At 44.3% G+C, this 23,575-nt stretch overlaps 1 protein-coding gene across 2 annotated transcripts; it reads left to right on the forward strand.

Annotated features, from left to right (window-relative positions):
• The first annotated feature begins 506 nt into the window (after window positions 1-506).
• Window positions 507-19,843, forward strand: slc2a11a (solute carrier family 2 member 11a). 2 transcript variants are annotated; one of them, XM_031568322.2, is made up of 12 exons: window positions 507-1,166; window positions 5,918-6,016; window positions 6,364-6,524; window positions 6,775-6,899; window positions 7,044-7,173; window positions 7,370-7,518; window positions 7,865-8,052; window positions 15,811-15,921; window positions 16,319-16,420; window positions 17,766-17,841; window positions 18,007-18,134; window positions 18,856-19,843. In XM_031568322.2, exons 1-12 carry the CDS (start codon window positions 1,152-1,154, stop codon window positions 19,060-19,062), a joined length of 1,491 nt encoding a protein of 496 aa, XP_031424182.1. In that variant the 5' UTR covers window positions 507-1,151; the 3' UTR covers window positions 19,063-19,843. The 2 variants fall into 2 exon arrangements, with proteins under 2 accessions (XP_031424182.1, XP_031424181.1); XM_031568321.2 differs by lacking the exon at window positions 507-1,166 and adding an exon at window positions 3,027-3,432.
• Window positions 19,844-23,575: the final 3,732 nt, after the last annotated feature.

Consider the following 23,575-nt stretch of genomic DNA (forward strand, 5'->3'; position numbering starts at 1 on the left):
CTTGCCTTCAACGTTTAAGATGCTGATGTGGCGAAACTGGCTGATGTCAGCAGCATCCTTCTCCTTAGGGATTAGGACGCCACCAGCCCTTCGCCAAGCTGTTGGTATCGTTTGTTTCTGCCACACCACCTTCATTAGCCTCCAGAGAAAGCGTAACACATCTGGTGCGTTTTTATAAAGCCGGTAAGGGACTCTGTTGGGCCCAGGAGAGGATGCAGCTCTTGCTCGACGAACAGTTCTTTCCACTTCACTCCACTTGGGAGGACATACATCTAGCTGGTGTTCTGGAGGATGTATTGGTGGCACTGGTGGAAGGGTGATCTGTTCGCTCCGGTGGCTGTCAGTGTGGATTCTTTTCAGATGAGCTTCAAGATCTTTCCTTGTTGTTATGAGTTTGCCGCTTTTCTCTTTCGTGAAAAGACTCTTTACAAACTTGAAGGGGTCTTTGAAGAAGCTCGATCTTGCATGCTCATTCCTTTTACGCCTCCTTCTAAGATTCTCAGCTCTTCTCAAGGTTGACAGCCTGCTCTTGATTTCTGCCTGCAGCAGGTTTATTCCCTCCTTCTCCTCCTCTGGGGCTTTCCTCCACTGCTTCTTCAGCTGTCTTCTCTCCTTGACCAGTCTCTCAATCTCCTGCTGTCTCCTGGACTTTGTTGGGATGGTTGATGTTTTTTTCCTTTTCTCTGTGATTCCAAAGCGCTCAGCACCATAGCTGTAGATCAGCTCTCCCATCTTCTCCAGCTTTTTAATCGCAGTTCCCCTCAGTTGTTCAAAGAGTTTGCTGATGTCTGTGTTGATCGCTTCCCACTCCTTTTTTTCACAGGATTTAGGCCACTTGATAAGTGGCTTTCGCCCTGGGATCTTTGTTTCAGTAGCGAGCTGAGGTAGGCTGGGCTCAAGGGGCTCTGCTGTGCTTGGCTCCTCTTCCTCTGGACCCGGGGGATTGATGTCCTGCAGACTTTGGCTTTTGTCCTGCTGCTGAACTTCACTTGACTGACTCGACTTGCTTCGTAAGAAGTAGGGGTCGATGCAAGGTCCCTGTCCGACTTCCTTCAAGCACTTTTTTCGACCTTGATGTATTCTAAGGCCTGCATAGGATGTTACTTTCGCCCAGCCACAGCTGCACCTCTGAAGCTTGATTCCTGGAGTAGATGTTGCAGTCTCAGGTATTGTGCCGATCATCTTTGCCGTTGTCTGTTTCGTTCCTGGGTCGATTACCGTGTTGTCTACCGATGAGTCATCTTCCGCCCCCGCTCTCGCTGACTCTAGGGGTGTTTTCTTCTTTGAATTTTTAGTAGCCAGTAAGTGGGTGGGACCTGTACACTAGTAGTGCCAGGTTCCTCCTACCATAGGGAGCTAGCCTATGGCAGGCCTGTTGGGGTCTTTCCCTCCGGTCAGCTGTCTTTCCAGGCTGTCGCTAGGTCTTTCCCTAGTTGCCAGCTGCTCTTTCACAGCAGTCACTGGGTGGATCCAGATGATCAATTCTGTTTTAGGACTAGGTCTTACAATCCCTGGTTGATTTGCACTCCTGAGATGTGAAGTGGGTTTAAAATAGGCAACACCAAAATTGATGCATGCAACTACACCTATTTAGGTATCACCCTCACCTCAACAGGAAACTTAAGTTGGCTGCGAAAGAACTCAAAGAAAAGGCAAAAAGAGCATTCTACGCCATTAAAAGGTCAATTCAATTAGATATACCAATTAGAATTAGGCTTAAGCTATTCAAATCAGTAATTTAACCAATTGCACTGTATGGCTGTGAGGAGTGGGGTCCAGCAACAAAAGGTGACTTTTCAAATTGGGACAAACATCCAACCAAAGCCCTGCATGCAGAGTTCTGCAAAAGCATCCTCCGGGTACAGAGGAAGACACCGAACAATGGGTGCAGGGCAGAATTAGGCCAATACCCCCTAATTATTGATATTAAAAAAAGAGGTGTCATATTTGGGCAACATTTAAAAATGAGCGACCCCCACTCACTCCACTACCAAGCACTGAAATGCCAAGAGCTGAATATAGGGAGGAGCCCCCCTACCCAACTTGTCCTGAGACTTAGTGACCTAACACCAAATTTCATCACTGAGGCTCAGGACAATGACTCAGTAGCCAGGAAAATTAGACCCAACCAAATTACAAACACTGAAAAAGAAAATTATATTACCTATTGGAAAGAAGCACCCAAAACACAATCTAAATTACAATGTTATTTGCCCCTAAAACGTGAGTACTTAACAGCTACTTACCTGAATACAGTAAAAGACACAAAACTCAGGAAAACCTTGACAATGTACAGACTCAGTGAGCACCGCCTCGCCATCAAAAGAGGCAGACCTGGCCGACCAGAGGAGAGGCTGTGCTCACAATGTAGTCTGGGGGCCGTGGAGACAGAGGTACACTTCCTCATGGAATGCCCCAAATATGAAACTATTAGAAAAGGTTAATTTGATAGGTTCAATCTGGTCATCCCAGGCTTTCAATCTCTCACAGGCGAGGCAAAATTGCCATACATACTTGGGGAAGACAGGGATTTGGCCAATCTAGCTGCTGGATATGTGGTACTGGCAGCCTGCTATAACCTGAGGGACAGCCAGTAAGGCCACAGAATGCCAAACTAACTGTATGTTTGTTATTATTTTTGGAATGGTCTTTTGTTGTTTATTTATTTATTTATTTTTAATCAACTATGTTCATTATATTGGTCCTTCTGTATGTGTATGTAATATGTGTGTGTTGAATCAGCTTTGGCAATAGTGTTAACATTCATGCCAATAAAGCTTATTTGAATTTAATTTAATTGAGTAATAGATTGCTACGCAACACCTGAAACTTTAAAGTTCTATTTGCGTCACGAAACGGTAACAAAATCATTAAAAAGAGCTATTTCAGAAGAACGTCTTTTATCGTTTTGGCAAGTAACCGTAACCGCAGGATCATGTATTGTCCGCTCCTCAGTATCAGAAAATAAATCCCGACGGACCAGACCCCGACGAGCAACGTCACATTTTGTGCTGCCACCACATATGTTGTTTGTGAGAACAGGTCTCCCCTGTTGACATTTAGGTCAGGTCGGTCAATTCTGTAACCATGTTGCGAACACAACTTGAGGGTTAAGATACGATTAAAAGGGATTTTGTATGATAACATAATGTTTTAAACACTTGCTATTAGACAGCTCATAACTTTCCTGAACATGGTGTAAAAATTAGTTGCTAGGCTGCAAAGACCACTCACGTGCATCCATGCAAATTAGGCGGACTCTTGTCAGTTGCGTGCACCGACGTTCACCTTCTCTCATTAACCAGTTTGCTCTTAACCATGATCACTTTACTCTTAAAGTTACCGTACGGAGTCGGTGAGATATGCCAGTAAAACATTTATAGTACTGCATCTTCATCATCAGCCACGATGAAAGGTGAACCTCAGAACAAGGTAATTCCAAATTAATATACGTTTTATGACGCAGCATGTATTCACCCACCGTGTAACTTACGACTTGATCTTAGATATACTGTAAGGTTTACAAAAAGTGAATTAGGACATTGGGTATTTTCTGGTCATAAGAACTGCATTAGCTGGATAATCTTTCACCACGGGACAATGAGTTTACAACCTTAGAATGTACTGTGCAGTTCACTTATAAGTTGAGAAGAATTGAGCCCGTCTATCTTTAATGTACTCAATTTCATGTACATCTAAGTAAACAAGGCTCTGTAATGGTTGGTGTACAAAAACATTTCGATTTAAGTAAATATAAGACCAAGAGAAGATGATGCAAGGAGGCTTTCCTACAGTGGTGCTTTCTCTGTCTTGCTACAAGGCAAGATACACTCTGACAATGTAAACCTTTTCAGTGTATATTCAGGCACTCTTGCTGATCAGTATCACAGAGGAACTTGTGCACCCCCTGTGAGCATTAGCCCTGGTTCACAAGCACAACAACCCAAACACATCTTATGCAGTTCCATCAGTCAACCAACTGTAAGGGGGTATGGTAACTCCTCTGCTCCTTGGCTGTTTGTCGTTTATTTTGGCAAAGGCACAGAGGATCATTGTGGTCATAAATGTAACTGGTAACTGTAGACTACATGTTTTGCATCGATTTACCCACAGGGACCTAGGCAGCAGTCTGGTTTTGTCTCAGGTCAGTCCAGTGTACCTGTATGAAACTGTGATTTGTCCTGAGACTTACCAAAATACTGTATGGAAATCACCCCCATGACACCCCTTTCTTAGCATCTTTAAATTAGTTGGTCATTTGTCAGGGGTTTGTTTGGGAGTGCTTGTTGGTTGTTGGCTCACTGGTAAGCTATTGGGTTGTGGCAAATGCATAGAAATAGGTTATAGAAGTAAGAATAAACCACACATTCTTGGCATTCTGTTCTTCTTTCAGCTGTTCTTCCCTTCTTAGTTCGTCTTCCTCACTCTTCCATTCTGTTCTATATTTTCATTCTATTCATTTTTCCCCCATTTCATGTGCATCTCTTCCACTTAATAATTTATGGATGTACTCTTTTACAGATATACAGATGCTCTAATCATTATGGATGTAGTGTTTTACAGATATACAGATGCTCTCATCAATTAAGGCTGTGTTTTACTTTAATTTATGTCACTTCTTGAAATAAGCCTTGTCATTGACAGGTTAAAGGTTCAAAGGTATACTAAAGGTCGTCCCATTGTTTCAGGAGTTTGTTCCACAACTTAAACATGAGCTCCACCCCCTCTGTATAAAATGCTATCTAGATGCTATCTAGATCCATGACTAGATTTGTTCTGACTTCTGAGAACCAAAGTACTTTGGCTAATCCTATTAGAACATACCAAAGGAAAATATTTCCAGACTGTGAATCTGCACATTTGTTCACTTGCATGAATAGATGGAGTAGAGTGAAGATAGAGTGAAAGTCCCTATTACATTTTCTGTCTTTAATGCAGTATCTCCACAGAAATGCATTTTTTTCTGCATTGTGTGACAATAGCGCAAAGGTGCATAGCTTTTCAGTCTTTCTAAGGTTCAGTATTTATTGTAAGTTATACATTTAATTATGTCGTTTTTGTTAGCCAGCAATGAGATGGCCCAGTAACTCACAACAATAAAATATCTGCAGGGTATTGGGTTAGGATCCAGCTCATACCTTGATGTGAAAGTTCTTGGGGAAACAATGTTGCTGCTGCAGGAGGTGTTTGAGACCCACAGCCCAACCTGGGGATTTTACATTGCATTTGGGTGCTGTCCCTGGGAACAGACATGGTCACAACTTTCTGTGGTTATGAAGGATCTCAGCATGCTTATCATAAATAGTAGGGGTGGTAGCCCTGATGTTTTAGGCCCAAGCTGGTTAAGTCACCCAGCAACCAAAAAGTAAGTAACTTGTGCTTAGCTAATGGTAGCCAGCAGGTACAGTGCTGGCAGTGAGCAAACCTCACTCCCCAACACCTTAAGAGATGAGCAAACCTCACTCCCCAACACCTTAAGAGATGAGCAAACCTCACTCCCCAACACTTTAAGAGACGTGTTAACCCATGGGTTTCGGCCTCCTTGCTAGCACGTCCCCTCGCATGCCAGAGGTTGCGAGTTCGAGTCCAGTGCGGCAATGTGCTTTTCAACACAGTGGAGGTTACATTAAGTACACCAGTGAAAAATGGCAGCCATACATTGGTGATGGTGGTAAGATAAGTCCTCTACAATATAAGTGAAGCAGTTTGAGGCGATCCTGATAGCTGCCTAGAAAGTGCAGCCATTTATTGAATATTTTGTCAGATTTTTATTGGTAATATTCTTCATAGTAAACAGACATATTGCGAACTATTACATATTGTGTTTTGTTTTTTCAATTTCACCATTTTGTTCAAAAGTAATTTACTCAGCATTCCACTCATTGCATGACAAAAGCATTTTCAACATATTTCTCAGGGTCATTCCAGGACACTGGCTTTGATGGTGGCCAGTACCGCAATTGGGGGAACGCTACAATACGGCTATAATCTTGCTATTATGAATGCACCAACCACTGTAAGGTTCTTATTTTTATATTATGTCTACTGGCTGTACATGTGTCTGTGTGTCTTCATGTGACTGTATTTCAATGTGTGTTGTTTTACATAACGTTACGTTAACAAAATTAGTTAGCAAAGTGCAATAGTTATCAATCATCATTCAATCATTTCATTTCATTTTTACATTTCATTAAAAGTAGATACAAACATTTATTTTACTCAGAAATCCCCCAGTTTTCCAGTGCATGTTGAAAAATGCTGGTTTTCACGCGAACCCTTGCATTACAAACTACACCTACACTTGACCAACATCTCACATGTTGTCTCACATGGGTCTTGTAACTGTCCTGTTTCCTTCTGCAGTATATTCAGACTTTCATCAATGAGACATTTTTGGAACGATGGGGCATGGAGTTGGAGTTGTATGAGGTCACCCTGATCTGGACTTTCGTTGTGTCCGTTTTCTCACTTGGAGGATTGACAGGTGCCCTGATTGCTGGGCCCATGTCAATACGCTTTGGGAGGTACAGGAGCTTACTTTTATCGAGAAGTAAAGAAAGAAATCAGCCCGAGAAAAAATGTAAACTGTAATGGTTAGCGAGATGGATTTCATTTTAGAAACAGAAATAGCTACCCATTTTCATTTCAAAAACCTATTAATTCCACATATTATTTGCTGTTACTGGCCTGCGTCTCCAGAACCCATTGCAAATGTAGTCCCTGGTTTCATTTTTGTATTATGACTATGTAATTTGGCTGTTTGTTATCCTATAGGAAGAAGACAATGTTGCTGAGCAATATCTTCCTCATGTCGAGTGCCCTCTTAGGTCTTACGAGTAGAGCAGCAAAATCTGTGGAGATGATCATCCTCTCCAGAATACTGGTGGGAATAAATGCAGGCATGTGCACATGGACCATCACTGCCTGGGCAAAAAGACCCTCAGATTTGAGCTGCAGTGTCTTAGTTGATGTCTAAGGCCATAAGATCATATAATTATCTGGTGGAAAGTAATGACTGGCTTCTTCCGTCACTCCGTTTGCAGGGATCAGCATGAACGTCCAACCCATGTATTTTGGTGAGAGTGCACCTAAACACCTCCGAGGAGCCGTGTCACTGTCCTGTGCTGTCTTCACAGCCTTCGGAGTGGTACTAGGACAGATCGTGGGTCTCAGGTGTGTTCAAGACACATGTTAGCTAAACCACATGGAGCCATGTTTTCCCAAACTATTTGAATCAGGAAGAAATCTATATGCAAATAGTGTTAAAGCATGCCGGCATTTACTCTCTATTGCTTGCATTGGCTCATCATGCTTGAGTGCTTTTGGGGAAACTGGAGGCTATTTTTGGTGTGTTTTTGTCTTTGCACAGGGAGATCTTGGGGAGTGAGTCATGCTGGCAGTATCTTCTAGCCAGTAATGCCGTCCCTGGGTTCTTCCAGTTACTCACGCTGCCCTGGTTCCCTGAGAGCCCTCGTTACCTTCTCATAGACCGTGGGGACAAGGAAGCCTGCTTTGCAGGTAAGAAATTCCCACATAGATTAGACAGATTTCGAGCAGGGGGTGAACAGAAACAATACTTAATAGGTCAAATATTTCCCCTTAAGGGTTTTATGTTCTAATTATATTATCTGTCATTCTGCCATGAATTCCAAATAGGCCAATCGCCTGAGTTTTTTTCTTCCTCCCCTATAGTTCAGAGGAAGCCTATAACCTTAGGTCTTGCCTAACAGTGTCCACCATTATCTCAAAACAATGCTAGCACTGTGTTCTTCCAAGTCCATGCTTGGCTGTCAAGTACACCCTTAATGCTAAGCCTGGGTGCTATTAGACTGTGCCCTGATGTTTCTATTTATGGATTCTTCAGCGCTGAGGCGTCTGAGGGGCTGTGAGGTCTCGCCCATTGAGGTGGAGGAGATCCTGCAGGAGCAGGCCGAGGCAGAGGGCGTGCGTCCACGGCAACCGTGGGAGCTCCTCTCAGACCGCTCTGTCCGCTGGCAGGTCATCTCTGTGGCCATCATCAGCAGTGCTATGCAGCTCTGTGGTAATGACTCGGTCAGTGTGCAAACTCAGGGCCTGGGACATGGGTGTGTGATTCTGTGTGGAAATCCCTTCATATTGTGATGAACTTGCATCAAGACCAAATTTGCAATTTATATGTACAACCTCATTTTCATTTGTGCTCAGATTGGTTTATTTTCTTTAATTCTTTAATTTTATTTCTCAATTGACGGGTATTTTTTAAAAAAATAAATGCATACTTTGTGAATAGGCACTGACTATGGCTACAGAAGTATAGTTACTAACTTTAGTTAGCGCACTATTGCTACAGAATTAGAATCCGTACCAACAGTTGGAATATTATTGGTCCGGAATGGTTTTTCCATGCCAGTAGTACTGTTTCTTCCCATTCTGTAGCATTAGTGAAATAAGTGTTTGTCACTGAAGAGGGTCAAAAGAACGGTTGTCACTAGCATGTCTTTTAAGGTGCCAGGGAGTAGGGTTTACTCACTAGACGGCACTCTACCTGCTGGTAACCGCTACACTCTGCGTGGGCACCTCCGGATGCTAGCGCTCCCTTTGGGTGTGCGTCCCTTTGGGTGCGTGTCGCTTTGGGTGCGTGTCCCAGGGCCAAATGACCCCCTGTCAGCGTTCTCCCATTACGTGCCTTAGTCATTGTAGACTGTTTGTTTAGTCAGTAACTTTGTGACATCGTAAATTGATTAAAGTTACTGACCATAATCAATGAATTCAAATTGGGAATCAAGCACCTTTACATAGGCATCCAGGTTTGGCTGCGTCCACGGCAACCGTGGGAGACACATGTTAGCTAAACCACACGGGTCAACCGTGGGAGACACATGTTAGCTAAACCACACGGGTCAACTGCTTGGAAGGCATAATTGCTGACTACTGCACCACTAAAACACATGTACAATTAATGGACTATTGACACAGATCCAGTAATCCAGTAACAATAATCCAAAAGTGCTAATCGCATCGCCATGGAATTCCGTACCAGTAGTCGCTTCATTGTGAACATTGTGTTGCCACTGCTTTACAGAGCTCCAATACACTTTTGTTTTAGTAAAATTAATTGAATTACTCGTCATGGTCCTCTAACTGTTTGTTCAGTGTGTGCTCTCAAAAACTCTGGTGTTTGTACACAGCCCTGGCTCTGTAAATGGGAAACAAACATACTGGCTCGGGCGGAGCCATAAACAATTCTAGCCAATCAGCACATTGCTTTCAGGAGCATGTAAGGGAGGGGTGTAATGTGATTAGCTGTTGAGATCAAATATCATCAACCTTTCACCAGAATCGCGGACTACTTCTTTAATACAGTGCCATCCATGTAATGTGATGGTCTTTCCACTCACCAAGCTGCAGAACATGATCCAATGGACTTTGGGTGGCTCCACTTTCTGTCTGTGTAATAGACCTGTGAATTTGATATATGTCATTAATAATACAGGAGGGAGTCATTTGCAGAATACCACCATAGGAACTGATCAAATATTAATTGTGAATATAACGATCAACCAAAAGGTGGTTGGAATGACACTTCACTTAGGAAAAAGGGACAAGGAAAGATGTCCTTGAAAAATAAATGTTTTGGACTGTTTCTCTTCTATTTAAAATGCACTGTTGAGCAGAGTTACCTGCAGGCCCGGTCGGTGTCTGGGGGGACTACCAGGGAAGCTATCCTGGGCCCAGCCAGAGGGGGCATGAGAGAGACTGATCCTCACTCATACATTTTGGCCATTGATTGGTGGAATATTTAGACAAACTTAAATGATTTCCGAAAGTGTTTGCATTATTTGTTTTGAATACATGATACTTGCCATAAATTAATGTATCTTCATGCTACAATATGTAGCCTAAACATGTCCCCCTGTTATATTGAAAAATGGTTAGGTCTTAAGGGTAGCCAGACGTCCACACAAGTATTTCAAACATGTCTACTCACAAATCTGTAGCTCATGAGCAGTTTTTTATTTTTAGTTATACACAGGAAACGATGTTAAAGTCCTTGTGCTATTGGTTGGGGACTTCCCACAGCGGCCAATCCTCTCCCTGTCACATGCAAGTGCTCATAGCCAGCCCCCTAAGCAATATTGTTAGGATCTTGTGAAGCACAAATGCAGGAGACAAGGTTTGGAGGACTCACAGAGGGTTTATTCCAGAAACAACGACGGATTCAATGGCACACGGTAAACAAAAGATGTCCTTCCAATAAATGACACAAAACGCAGTCTTTAGGCAACAAACTCAAAAAGTCCACAAAGTATCCAAAATCACAGAAACAATATAAAGTCCAACAGACCGTGAGCTGCGGCAAACAAGGACCAATAATCACAGGAGCAAGTTCCTGCTAGGAGCAGGTGAGCATACAGAGTTGACTGTCCCTCGGTTAGAAACCTCATGACTGAGCAACGAAGCTCAGAAACAAGGGGCTTAAGACAGCCGCCTGAAACGAGGACCAGGTGATTCCTCTGATCACCTGGCATGGGGTTTCCTAGGCCGGAACTCAGGGGCTTGTGGGTTCTGGCGGCATCTCCTGGCCGGTCGAGGTATGACAGTACCTCCCTCCTTACGACCGTCACCGGACGGTCCTGCGACACCAGGCTGGTCTCTTCGGAAGTCGCGGATGAGGGACTTGTCAATGATGTGGCGCGCTGGTATCCAGCAGCGTTCCTCCGGACCATACCCCTCCCAATCAACCAGGTACTGTGTTCCCCGGCCCACTCGCCGAGAGTCCAGGAGTTCTTTAACTGTGAACACTGGACCGCCTGCCACAAAACGAGAAGGTGGAGGTGGGGGGGCTGGAGGAGACAAAGGGGAGGTTAGAACAGGCTTCAGTAAAGAGACATGAAAAACTGGGCTCACCCGAAGCGACCTTGGTAAGGCAAGCTGATACGCCACTGGATTTATCCGCCTCACAATCCTAAAGGGCCCGATGAAGCGTGGCTTGAATTTCTTGGACTCCACACGCAGAGGGATATCCCGTGTGGACAACCACACCTTCTGGTCCACGCGGAATGATGGGGTAGCTCTCCTCTTGCGGTTGGCCTGACGCTGAGAGCATGCGGAGGCACGCTTCAGGGCTGTACGAGCTCGCTTCCAGGTTCTTCTGCACCTAGCGATAGCAGCTTCAGCAGAGGGGACGTTCACCTTGGGTTGCTCAGAGGGGAAGAATGGTGGCAAGAATCCAAACTGCACCTCGAACGGACACATACCCGTAGAGGTGTTGACCAGCTGGTTATGTGCAATCTCTGCCCAGATGAGCATGCGACTCCAGGTCTTGGGGGTTTTGGAGGCCACACAGCGCAGGTACTTCTCCAGCTCCTGGTTAACCCTTTCAGTCTGCCCATTTGACTGGGGGTGAAACCCTGAAGAGAGACTGACAGAGGTCTTAAATAGGGACCAGAACGCTTTCCAGTACCTTGAACTGAACTGTGGACCCCGATCGGACACCACATCGGCCGGCACTCCATGGTACCGAACCACCTCTTTCAGGATGACCTCGGCGGTCTCTTTGGCTGTGGGTAGCTTGGGAAGAGGGACAAAATGAGCAGCCTTAGAAAAACGGTCTACAATTACTAAAATGACAGTGTTACCTTCGGACGGTGGTAGCCCTGAAACAAAGTCCATCGAGATGTGGGACCAAGGGCGACTGGGGATAGGGAGGGGGCGAAGCAGCCCTGCGGGAGCTTGGTGAGAAGACTTTTGTGTGGCACACACAGCACAGGCTTGGACGTAAGCGAACACCTGCTTATTCATGTTGGGCCACCAAAACCGACGACGGATGAACTCCAACGTCCGACGTGTTCCGGGGTGCCCAACTAGGTGCTCATCATGACCCCACCTAAGCACATCAGCCCGTAATGTTGTCGGGACAAACAGGCAACCGGATGGGCCACCTCCTGGATCCGGTTCCACCTGCTGAGCCTGAAGGATGGAGTCTTCCAAGGCCAGTCGTACTTGCCCTATCACTCGGTATGGTGGAATAATGCTCTCGGGTGGAGCATCCTGCTCGGAGGCATCGTACTGACGGGAAAGGGCATCCGCCTTCGTGTTCTTAGAACCCGGCCTGTAGGTGAGGATGTAATCGAAACGGTTAAAAACAGGGCCCACCGGGCCTGGCGGGGGTTTAGTCTCTTAGCCTCCTTCAAGTATTGTAGGTTCTTATGGTCAGTGAGTACTTGGAACTGGTGAGTGGCCCCCTCTAGCCAGTGCCTCCACTCCTCCAATGCAAGCTTAATGGCTAGCAACTCTCTGTCCCCGACATCATACCTTTGTTCAGTAGGCGTCAGCTTCCGCGAGTAGAAGGCACACGGATGGACCTTACCATCTTGGGATGACCTCTGGGAGAGTATGGCACCAACCCCAGTGTTGGAGGCATCCACCTCCACCATGAAGGGAAGAGCAGGGTCGGGGTGCCGTAGGATAGGCGCAGTGGTGAACCGTTTCTTCAGGGCCTCAAAAGCTGCCTGGGTTTCTGCTGTCCATCTTATCCTGGATGTTTGGCCACGGGTGAGTGCAGTAATGGGAGCTGCAACAGAACTGAAGTTACGGATAAACCGTCTGTAAAAATTAGCGAAACCAAGAAAGCGTTGTACTTGTTTCAGAGACGTGGGCTGTGGCCATTTAACAACAGCCTGCACCTTTCCAGGATCCATAGACACGCCCTGTGGTGAGATGTGAAAGCCTAAAAAAAACGTGTTAGACACATGAAACTGGCACTTCTCCAACTTCACAAAAAGCTTGTTCTCCCAAAGAAGGTTGAGTACCCGTCGGACCTGCTGGACATGAGACTCAAGGTCTTTGGAGAAGACGAGGATGTCGTCTAGATAGACAAATACACACCGGTTAATCATCTCCCGCAGCACGTCATTCACCAGAGCCTGGAACACAGAAGGGCAGTTAGACAAACCAAAGGGCATGACTTTGTACTCGTAGTGGCCACTAGGAGTACTAAAGGCAGTCTTCCACTCATCACCGCTTCTGATGCGCACTAGATGGTAAGCGTTACGCAGGTCCAGCTTGGAAAAAACCTTTGCCCCCCTGAGTAGGTCAAACGCCGTGGACATCAAGGGAAGAGGGTATTTGTTCTTGACCGTTACCTTGTTCAAGCCTCTGTAATCAATGCACGGGCGTAGGCCCCCATCCTTCTTGGGCACAAAGAAAAAACCTGCTGAAGCAGGAGACGTGGATGTTGTGATTAACCCATTACCAAGAGCCTCCTGAATGTATTCCTCCATTGCTCTGGTCTCAGGTACGGACAGCGGATACAGCCTACCCCGTGGGGGCATCGTGCCAGGCAGGAGGTCAACAGCCATATCGTATGGTCTGTGTGGAGGAAGAGTACTAGCCTTGGACTTAGAGAACACTTCTCTCAGGTCATGGTACTGCTGAGGCAACGATGCTAGGTCTACCTCGGGAACTACTTGAGAAAGCTTTGGCGACCCCTGGACCATGGTCCTGTGCACGCCGTGTCCTCTGGGCAGTTCGCCGGAGCAGGTCCCTTCACACTCTGGTCCCCAAGCTACTAAAACACCCCTTCTCCAATTAAACTGGGGGGAGTGTGTCTTTAGCCAGGGATACCCCAGTACCAAAGGCTCTCTTGGGGAGTCAATTAAAAAGAATCTACACCATTCCACATGTTTGACCCCCACCTGCATCTTCAAAGGCTTAGTGACAAACTCAATTAGTCCTGACCCTAAGGGTCGTCCATCTAGAGCCTGGACAGTGTAAGTGGAGGGACTCACCACATAAGGAATACTGAGTCTTTTAGCCAGAGTGAGGTCCATGAGGTTCTCCTCTGCCCCGGAGTCCACCAATGCAGGGAGAGAAGTCTTGGAGTCACCTTCCCACTCCAGTGTGACCGAAAGCTGCAGCCGTGACGATGGTTGAGAGGACCTAGCCGCCCCGCTCACTAGTGGTCCCCTCTGTCCTAGCGAGCGTTTGTCTTTTCCCAAGAGTTCTGGGCATCTATCCCTGAAGTGGCCGGTCACCCCACAGTACAGGCAGCAGTTCTCACGCCTCCGTCGTTCCCTCTCGTCAAGTGAAATTCGTGCTCGCCCAAGCTGCACGGGTTCCTCCACTACCTTGTAAGGAAGCTGACTGGGAGGCTGTTTCCTGGGGGGTGCTAAGGAGAACTGGACGTTAGAAGTGCGTTCCCGTCTACGTTCACAAGATCTTCGGTCCAGGTCAGATGTAAGTTTCATCAACTCTTCAAGGCTGTGTCCCCACTCCCGGTTGACCAGGTCATCTTTCAGATCTTCATGGAGACCGTGATAGAATGTAGTCATCAGGCAGTCCCCTTCCCAGCCAGATTGTGTAGCCAGGGTACGAAACGCTATGGCATAGTCTGCCACTGACCGCCTGCCTTGCTTGAGTTGGAGGAGATGTTTGGCTGACTCACGACGACTGGTGGGGCGCCCAAAGATGGTCTGGACCTCGGTCATGAATGCTGCGGCGTCGTGACAGATGGGTAGATCCCTCTCCCAAACTGCCGTGGCCCATTCCAGGGCTCTTCCAGATAGCAAGGTGGTGATGTAAGCCACCTTGGACTCCTCTGTGGGGAAGCTGTCTGGCTGTAGTCGGAAACCCAAGGCACATTGGGTCAAAAAGCCCCGGCAGACCTCCGGGTCTCCCTCAAACTGCTTGGGTAGTGGGAAGCGGGTGCCAGAACGAGGGCTGGAAACGACTGGTGGTGTCGCAGGGGTTGAAGACTGAGGTGTTGTATCACTCCTGGGCCCCGCCTGAGAGGTGGTCGGGACGGAGCTATTCAGCTGGTGCAGGAACTGCCCCAGGGTGTGAACGCGCCTCTCCATAGCCATACCCATTCTGCTCAGGATTGTGTGCACGTCCTCTGTCTCCGCTGCGCTTTTTTGTGGCTCAGTCATGCTGTTAGGATCTTGTGAAGCACAAATGCAGGAGACAAGGTTTGGAGGACTCACAGAGGGTTTATTCCAGAAACAACGACGGATTCAATGGCACACGGTAAACAAAAGATGTCCTTCCAATAAATGACACAAAACGCAGTCTTTAGGCAACAAACTCAAAAAGTCCACAAAGTATCCAAAATCACAGAAACAATATAAAGTCCAACAGACCGTGAGCTGCGGCAAACAAGGACCAATAATCACAGGAGCAAGTTCCTGCTAGGAGCAGGTGAGCATACAGAGTTGACTGTCCCTCGGTTAGAAACCTCATGACTGAGCAACGAAGCTCAGAAACAAGGGGCTTAAGACAGCCGCCTGAAACGAGGACCAGGTGATTCCTCTGATCACCTGGCATGGGGTTTCCTAGGCCGGAACTCAGGGGCTTGTGGGTTCTGGCGGCATCTCCTGGCCGGTCGAGGTATGACAAATATAACAACTGCACCAACCACAGATCCTGTGCAGCAGGACACAACAACAATGCACAACTGGCTGGAGTCAGCTCAACAGCAAAACAGCAAAGTTAAACAGCGCTCAGCATTGCTGAATTGGTTGTTGACCTGTCAATCTTGCTATAAACGTCTACGACTACGTTATCACGGGGGTAGGGGCGGGGGCGGGGGTGGGGGTGGGGGTGGGGGCGGGGGCGGGGGCCTGTTGAAATGGTATCCCCAGGTGGGCCCAGGCATCATGCACACCACCCCTGGTTACCTCTCAAAACTGCTGACTCTGCAATCAACTGGCTCAGGGAGATTTACTCCAAAGAAATGTGTGTGTGTGTGTGTGTGTGTGTCTTTGTCTGTGAATATGTGTGTGTGTATGAGAAATCACTGAAATCTCCCCAACCATGTGTCTCCTTTTACAGATTTACTTCTACGCGTCCTACATATTTCAGGAGGCTGGGATAGATCCTGCTGCCATTCAGTATATTACCATTGGCACGGGCACATGTGAATTCACTGCCTGTATAATATCTGTAAGTATGTGGGACTAATCCTCCTTAGATTACATAACAGGTCCACAGACTGAAGTAGGACTTTAAGCTCTGTTAGCAAAGGCTTGTACAATCTATACTGTGGAATAGTGTGAGAAAATTAGTTACTCTAACAATAAGATATTACTGTGCACAAACAGGTTATTATTAAGGTTTTACTAGCACATGTGGTAAACCCTTAAAGCAACTTGTCTATATAAACTGCATTGACAAGTCATGATGAGTCATAAAGTATTTTGTAAGACACAAAACACTGCTGGGTAGCAGTAGTGAGACAAAGAATTTAAACCAGAAACATGAGAGAGAGGATGAGAAATACAGATAGAAGATACAGTATATGTGTAAACCTGTGTTTGTTGAATGCATCTGTGATTGACAGAACCTGCTGATTGAGCGACAGGGCCGGCGGGTGCTACTGATGGGAGGTTACATCCTCATGTCAGGCTGGGCTGTGGTGTTCACATTGGCTCTGTCATTTGAGGTATGCATTATTAATTCACAGCACTAAAGGTAGGCTACACCCTCTCCTGTCCACTCCACATGTGATACTTGACCACAGCTGGACTAATCCCTTCACTGGATAAGACCTTAACAATGTGTTAGTCCAATCATGAATATTTCAGACGAGTTTGAGGGAAGGTGCTTTGTCCCTCACTGTTCTGAGAGAAAATTTAGTAATTTTATGTGTTTTACTTTCTTTTATCAATTAGCAATTCAGCAGCATGCACTTTCAATGATATAATACCTGAATGTACAGTATGATAGTGGTAGTACTTGAATTTGTTTTTGCACGTGTAATCTGTTCTTATTGTTGATGGATACTGCACCAGTGTTGGTCACAGCTGACTTGAGTTGCTAGCCCAAGTCAGCTCCTGTGGGGCTTATGTCCCGTGTTCTCAGCTGCTATATCTCCATTAGTCACCAGATGAATTTATGTGATTGCTTGCTGAGTGTCTCTGGAGTACTGATATGAGAAACCAGCCATTTACCAACGTCGCGTAAAAGATAAGACTGTCCACATGTTTGTTGTGATTAATGTTCAATTAAGGTGTGTTTCCAGATGTCTACTGTCCTATAATGTGGCAGTGATGTGTAATCTTATTGTTACACGCCACTTTTTCCCATGAGTTTTGTTTTTTTTGTCGACAGACACTGAAACATGGAATACTGAATGATAGATAGGGCTGGGCGATTAATCGAATTTCAATTTCAGTTACGCTTACGGCTTGCAACGACTATGAAAACAACGTAGCCTAACCGAGATAAAAAAAAGAAGAAAAAAAAAGACTATTTTGCCGCATTACGTTTTGCAATGATGCTGTCGTTTTGTCCAGCCTTATAAATCCAGCGCACCCCTTGTGGTCTGTTACAGCGGTGCGTGTTCCCCCCTCCCTAAAAGCCCCAAGTCATTACCAGGTTATGGCAAGTTTAGTTCAGCTTGAGCCAAGATGACAGAAAGAGCGCCTTTGAATTAGTAGCGTCCCTGCAGAAATTGTACACGCTTTATTATTGATGAGGAAGTGTATCCTTTTATTCCATCGCCAATCACCATCACCCTCGCTAGCCATAAGTTAAGTCAGTGAGTACTTTATAAGACGAAACTTGTTCAGGGAAGGGTTATCCTCTCTCTTAGCATTATCCAGGCTTTGGCGCCTCAGTTTGATATTTCCCGGCATGACCTCACTCTCGGTTAGTAAGTCATTTACACATAAAGAAAGACATTTGATTCAGCCTAATATTTTTCTTACGTCTCAGTAGTGTCTTCATAGTAGAACATTGATGACAATGCAGTTCATGATTGTAATTTTTTCAACTGTATTTGGCAGCATAAAGTGACCTGGATGCCTTATCTCAGTATGGCCTGTATCTTCACATACATACTCAGCTTTGGAATGGGACCAGGTGGGACTTTTTTATTTTTCATCTAAAACAATTAATGTTCATATGTCTTTCTATGTGACCATGTAAGGCTTAGCTTTTATCTCAGAATATTAAATGTTTGTGTGCGTGTGTTTGTGTTTGTGTTTGTGTTTGTGTTTGTGCTTGTGTCACATGTCTCCCATTCAGCTGGTGTGACAGGAGTGCTGCCCACAGAAATCTTTAACCAGACTGCTCGTCCGGCTGCTTATACGATTGCTGGCTCTCTCATGTGGCTGAATCTGTTCATAGTGGGAATGCTGTTCCCTTTTATTGTGGTAAGAGCGGTCAGGGTGTGTCTACAGGTGGGCTGGGGTGGCCATGTAAAAGCTTGGATGACTAACAACTTCCTGCTCCTTAACTCAGATAAACTGAGGTCATGCTCTTGTAGGCCCTAAACAATTGAGAATGACACTATCTAGCCATTTACCCACACTCGATGGCATCTCTTTAACATCCAATACTAGTATCAAAAATGTTGGTGTAATTATCAACCAAGACCTCCTACTTGACTCACAAATAAAACAGATCTCAAAGACATAATTTTTCCATCTACGCAATATTATCAAAATCAGAAAAATCCTATCCCTCCAAGATGCAGAATTCTAATCCACGCTTTTATTATGTCGCGACTTGGCTACTGCAATACTCTCCTGTCCGGATATAACAACAACTCAATAAAGAGCCTCCAACGTATGCAAAACGCTCCTGCTCGCACATTCACTAGAACTAAAAAATATGATCATATCTCACCTGTACACCTCTCTGCACTGGCTCCCTGTCAAAAGTAGAATTGATTTCAAAGTACTCCTTCTAACATACAAAGCCCTAAATGGCTTAGCTCCAAATTACCTCAAGGAATTTTCAGTGTACACACATGTAATTTCTCTGAAGGATATAACAAAAAATCCTCTGTATACAGTTCCATGATAATGCATCACAGGTAGTCTCTCTTACCAAAGGTGTGTTTGTGTTTGTGTTTGTGTTTGTGTTTTGTAGAGTGGATTGGGCCAGTTCTGCTTTGTTCCATTCGGTGCAGTGTGCGTCCTCACGGCTCTCTACATTGGCCTGTTTTTGCCCGAAACTAAAGGCAAGACCCTTCCGGTCATTGCCAGCGAATTTAACCGACTCAACTTCCGCAAACAGGAGAGGACCGGCCAGGCCGAATACAAATTAGGAGAAGTCCAACACTCCACGGCCCTGTAGTTGCAGACTCACTGCTGTAACAGGCCATAACAATCAAAGATTGTGTGCTGTGACAATCAAGGACTGTTGCTGTAAGATAGTAAAGGGATAAGTACGTTTTACTTTCATGTAACCCATCCACCCATCCATGTAGCCAGTACCAGTTTTTGTTTTTTAAATTATGATAAAATTCTGCTCTTTCAGTAGAAACTACACTGAACACTGCCACTGATCACTAACACTTTAGATGACTGAAAAAGCTAAATTGAGCATAGCGATGTGTGGATGTTGGTTGGGCATGGTATTAAGCATTTTTTAATTGCATCTATTAAAAATGAAATGCAAATGTTTGAATTAATCTATTACCATTAATCCTGTTGGATAATCTAGATCTAGAATGCCTAAAATGTGAACATTAAATACATTCTTTGCCAAGTAGGACTAGTAGTCTTTATGCTTCTTCAGTTGCACAAAATGACTGAATATAATTGAATTCACATACGTTTATTGTTCTTTTTTAATTTCCTTGTTTTATTTTGATTTTGTTGTAAGTGTTGTAACATTATGTTCATATTCTTTTAGACTGTAGTGTTCACTTGTAGAAGTAAAAATGTTTTGGGTACCTGATTGGAGCATTTGGTATCAAGCAATCAAAACATGGTACCATCATAAAAGACAAACAAACTTCAAGCCACAGAAGTACTATTTATTCTCAAAGAAGGTGAAAAAAGGATGTGATCAAAATACCAAGCACAATAAATGACAAGATTGAAAAAATGTCTCTTTGGAAATGTATTGCTTCGTACAGATGTCAGTGTGAACACAAGTTATAATTAAGAATACCTCATATGGCTTTTTTAGATGATCGATGCATATGAAAGTAGAGTACTCTTAAGAATGAGATGAAGAACAAAGATTACACCAGACGTATACAGTATCATCATATTTTTTGATGCCATCACTATTTGCAATATACAGTGCCCTCCACAATTATTGGCACCCCTAGTGAATATGAGCAAAACAGGCTATAAAAAAATATGTCTTTGCTGTTTATCCTCTTGGTCATTCACTCAAAATATTCAAAAAGTCTTACCTTTTCATTGAAGTAAAATTATTGAAAGAAAAAAAAACTGTTGAGATTAAATACATATTTTTCCGCAAAACATGTGTGCCACAATTATTGGCACCCCTAGAAAAATCTTATAATTAAAATCTAACTGAAGTATATTTCCAGTCATGTTTTACATTTTTTAAGTTCACCTGTTTGATAAGGAACTCTTAAGGACTTCCTGTTCCACTGGCGTACAAATATGAGGTGATACAGGCCAAATTCCATTAGTCATTCATCACTATAGGAAAGACCCAAGAACACAGTGACAATGTGCGACGAAAAGTTGTTGAGCTGCACAAATCAAGAAATGGACACAAGAAAATCTCTTGACAGTTGAAAATACCCATTTCTACTATCATGGAAATAATTAAGAAGTTTAAGCGACAGGAAATGTTAAGAATCAGCCTGGAAGAGGACATGTCTGTACATTGACCCCACGCACCGTAAGGAGGATGGTTCGACTGGCAAAAGAATCTCCAAGGATCACAGCTGGAGAATTGTAGAGGTTAGTTGAGTCTTGGGGTCAGAAAGTCTCCAAAACTACCATAAGACACCACCTACATCACCACAAGTTGTTTTGGAGGGTTGCCAGAAAAAAAGCCTCTACTGTCAATCAACAACAAACTAAAGCGCCTACAGTTTTCCAAATGTAAGTCAGACTTTCAATGGGACCGAGTTATATGGTCAGATGTGACCAAAATGAAGCTTTTTGGCAACAAACATCAAAGGTGGGTTTGGCGTAGACAGAAAGATATATCCATACAGAAAAGCACCTCATACCCAATGTGAAGTATGGTGGCGGATCTTTGATGTTGTGGGGCTGTTTTTCTTCCAAAGGCCCTTGACATATTGTTAGGATACATGGTATCATGGACCATCAAATACCAGCAGATATTAAATGAAAACCTAACAGCCCCCTCCAGTAAGCTTAAAATGGGCTGGTCGGACCTTCCAGCGGGACAATGATCCGAGGCACACTTCAAAATCAACACAAAAATGGTTCACCGACCGCAGAATAAAGGTTTTGCCATGGCCATCACAGTCCCCCGACCTCAACCCCATAGAAAATCTGTGGGATGAGCTGAAGCCGAGTCTACAAACGTTGACCTCAGAATCTGAAGGATCTGGGGTGATACTGCATGTAGGAATGGTCTCAGATCCCGTTCCATATGTTCACCAACCTCATCACGCATTATAGGAGAAGACTCAGAGCTGTTATCTTGGCAAATGGAGGCTGCACAAAACATTAAATTAAGGGGTGCCAATAATTGTGGAACACATGTTTTGGGGAAATATATTTATTTAATGTCAAAAAAAAAAATTCAATAATTTTACTTCAATGAAAAGATTTTTGTGAATATTTTGAGTGAAAGACCAAGAGGATAAACAGAAAATACATATTTCTTCATAGCCTGTTTTGCTCATATTCATTAGGGGTGCCAATAATTGTGGAGGGCACTGTATGACAGATAGCAAGCGGGTGATATGAGCGTGATTCAGAGATGCCAACTGTACCATAATCCAACTCACCCTTCATCATCACCCATCATCATCACCCATCAACTGAAACAAATGTTTGTAATTAGAGAGAAATGTGAATGAAATAGAGGCACATTGTTCAGAGCCGAGTCTGACATGTCTGTCAACATGCCAGACATTAGCAGAAAAATTAAAAGCGATAAGCAATGCCTTCTCTGGAGTTCTTTGTTTACCACTTTTCCCATTTTCTTGGAAACTGTTGCCAGCTGTCAGTCTGTCTGCCACAGACTGTTCAACACATTCGCAAACATACATTTCATTGCTGGTGTTGAGATAGAGATAGAGATGGCGCCGTATGAAGCTCCTCCAAGGTAATAACTCAAATAGGCATTGTAAGGGATGAGTGTGTACTGTGTGCGTTGTTCCATTTGTAATCTGTTTGTGTGTTTACATATTATTTTATATATTATGGGATGTCTCTTGTGCGCGTGGCCTTTCATGCTTCATTTACTTCCTGCACGTCATCTCTGACGCCAGGTTCTGTGCTGTAATAATGTTTAAACGTTCGGACGTCAAACTCAGGTACTAATTTACCATGGTAATCCAAAGAGGTGCATGGAAGTTTACAACAGTTCTGGTCCCCTTACAGTTCATCCGGTGTATTTGTGTGAGACATGGGTTTCATTAGGCCTGGGTGTCAGGGGCTACAGACCCGAATGTTTCATGAATAGCCCCAGATTTCTGTAAATGGTGAAAATAAAACAATTGTGGCTGAGCTACAAACAATCACAGCCAATCAACAAAAGTGCTTCAGGAGCGCGAATGGGATCATTTGATTGGCAGTTGAACTCAAAAATGATTTAGCAAAACTGAATGTCACCATTCTAGCTTACTCACCTTTGTCTTCTTTTACCTGTACTGGTGTTTACCCTGGCTAGTTAAGCTATCAGTTGCATTCTAGGAGTTTGACATTCCTTTACACACACACACACATATATATACAGTGGGGAAAATAAGTATTTCATAAATGTCATAAAAGTCATAAATGTTATAAAATGCAGTTTTCTGGATTTGTTTGTTAATATTCTATTTCTCACTGTTAAAATACACCTACCATTACAATTATAGATCACACATTTCTTTGCAAGTGGCCAAACTTGCGAAATCGGCAGGGGGTCAAATACTTATTTTCCCCACTGTATATAAATTTAAGAAAATTGCATCTGCCAATCATATTAGGCCTAGACATCATTTAGGCAGAACTATCCTAGTTCATCATACAACTGTTCATCATACAGACACTGCTATTATGTTCCATTGTAGCCCACTGAAGATCCAAACCAAATGTAACATACTCCTCTCTAGTTCATCATACAAATGCTACTCACAAAATCTAAAATCATAAAATTCCCAAAGTTAAACTACGTCCTTGTTTACATAGGCAACCCTATTAAGGAAAAGCAACAGAGTTGATGCCCACCCAAATAATCCAAATGCCCACCCAAAGATCCTAGCAACCCCTCTAAGGCAAGACTTGAAGGCTATGGATGCAAGAAGCTTTCTCAAAAAGATAAAGGATGAAGGCAACAAGGTGCAGGTGAGGCTAAGGAGATGGAGGAAGAGTTATCTCCTGTTGGAAGGGAGATGAAATGTCCCAGGGGAGGATGCCCAGGGACCTCCTTACAGGTCTGGGCTAAGCCCCAAATGTTTTCAACTCCTAGCAACACCCCGTAACAAAATATGTTCTCACGCTCCAAGTCAGTCTCACCATAAGGTCATGCCTGTAACAATGTAGGAAGATGGAAGCTTTGTACTAAATCACTTAGCCACTGTGAAACCCCTAAGGGGGTTCCTACGTGGACATCATTAAGAGTGGTGATATAACTTCAGAAATATCATTTCAGGAAATCTCAGACTGCTGTGGCATTTTCTATTCAATATTAT

Source organism: Clupea harengus, chromosome 5, assembly GCF_900700415.2.
Source record: "Clupea harengus chromosome 5, Ch_v2.0.2, whole genome shotgun sequence".
Taxonomy (NCBI): Eukaryota; Metazoa; Chordata; class Actinopteri; order Clupeiformes; family Clupeidae; genus Clupea; species Clupea harengus.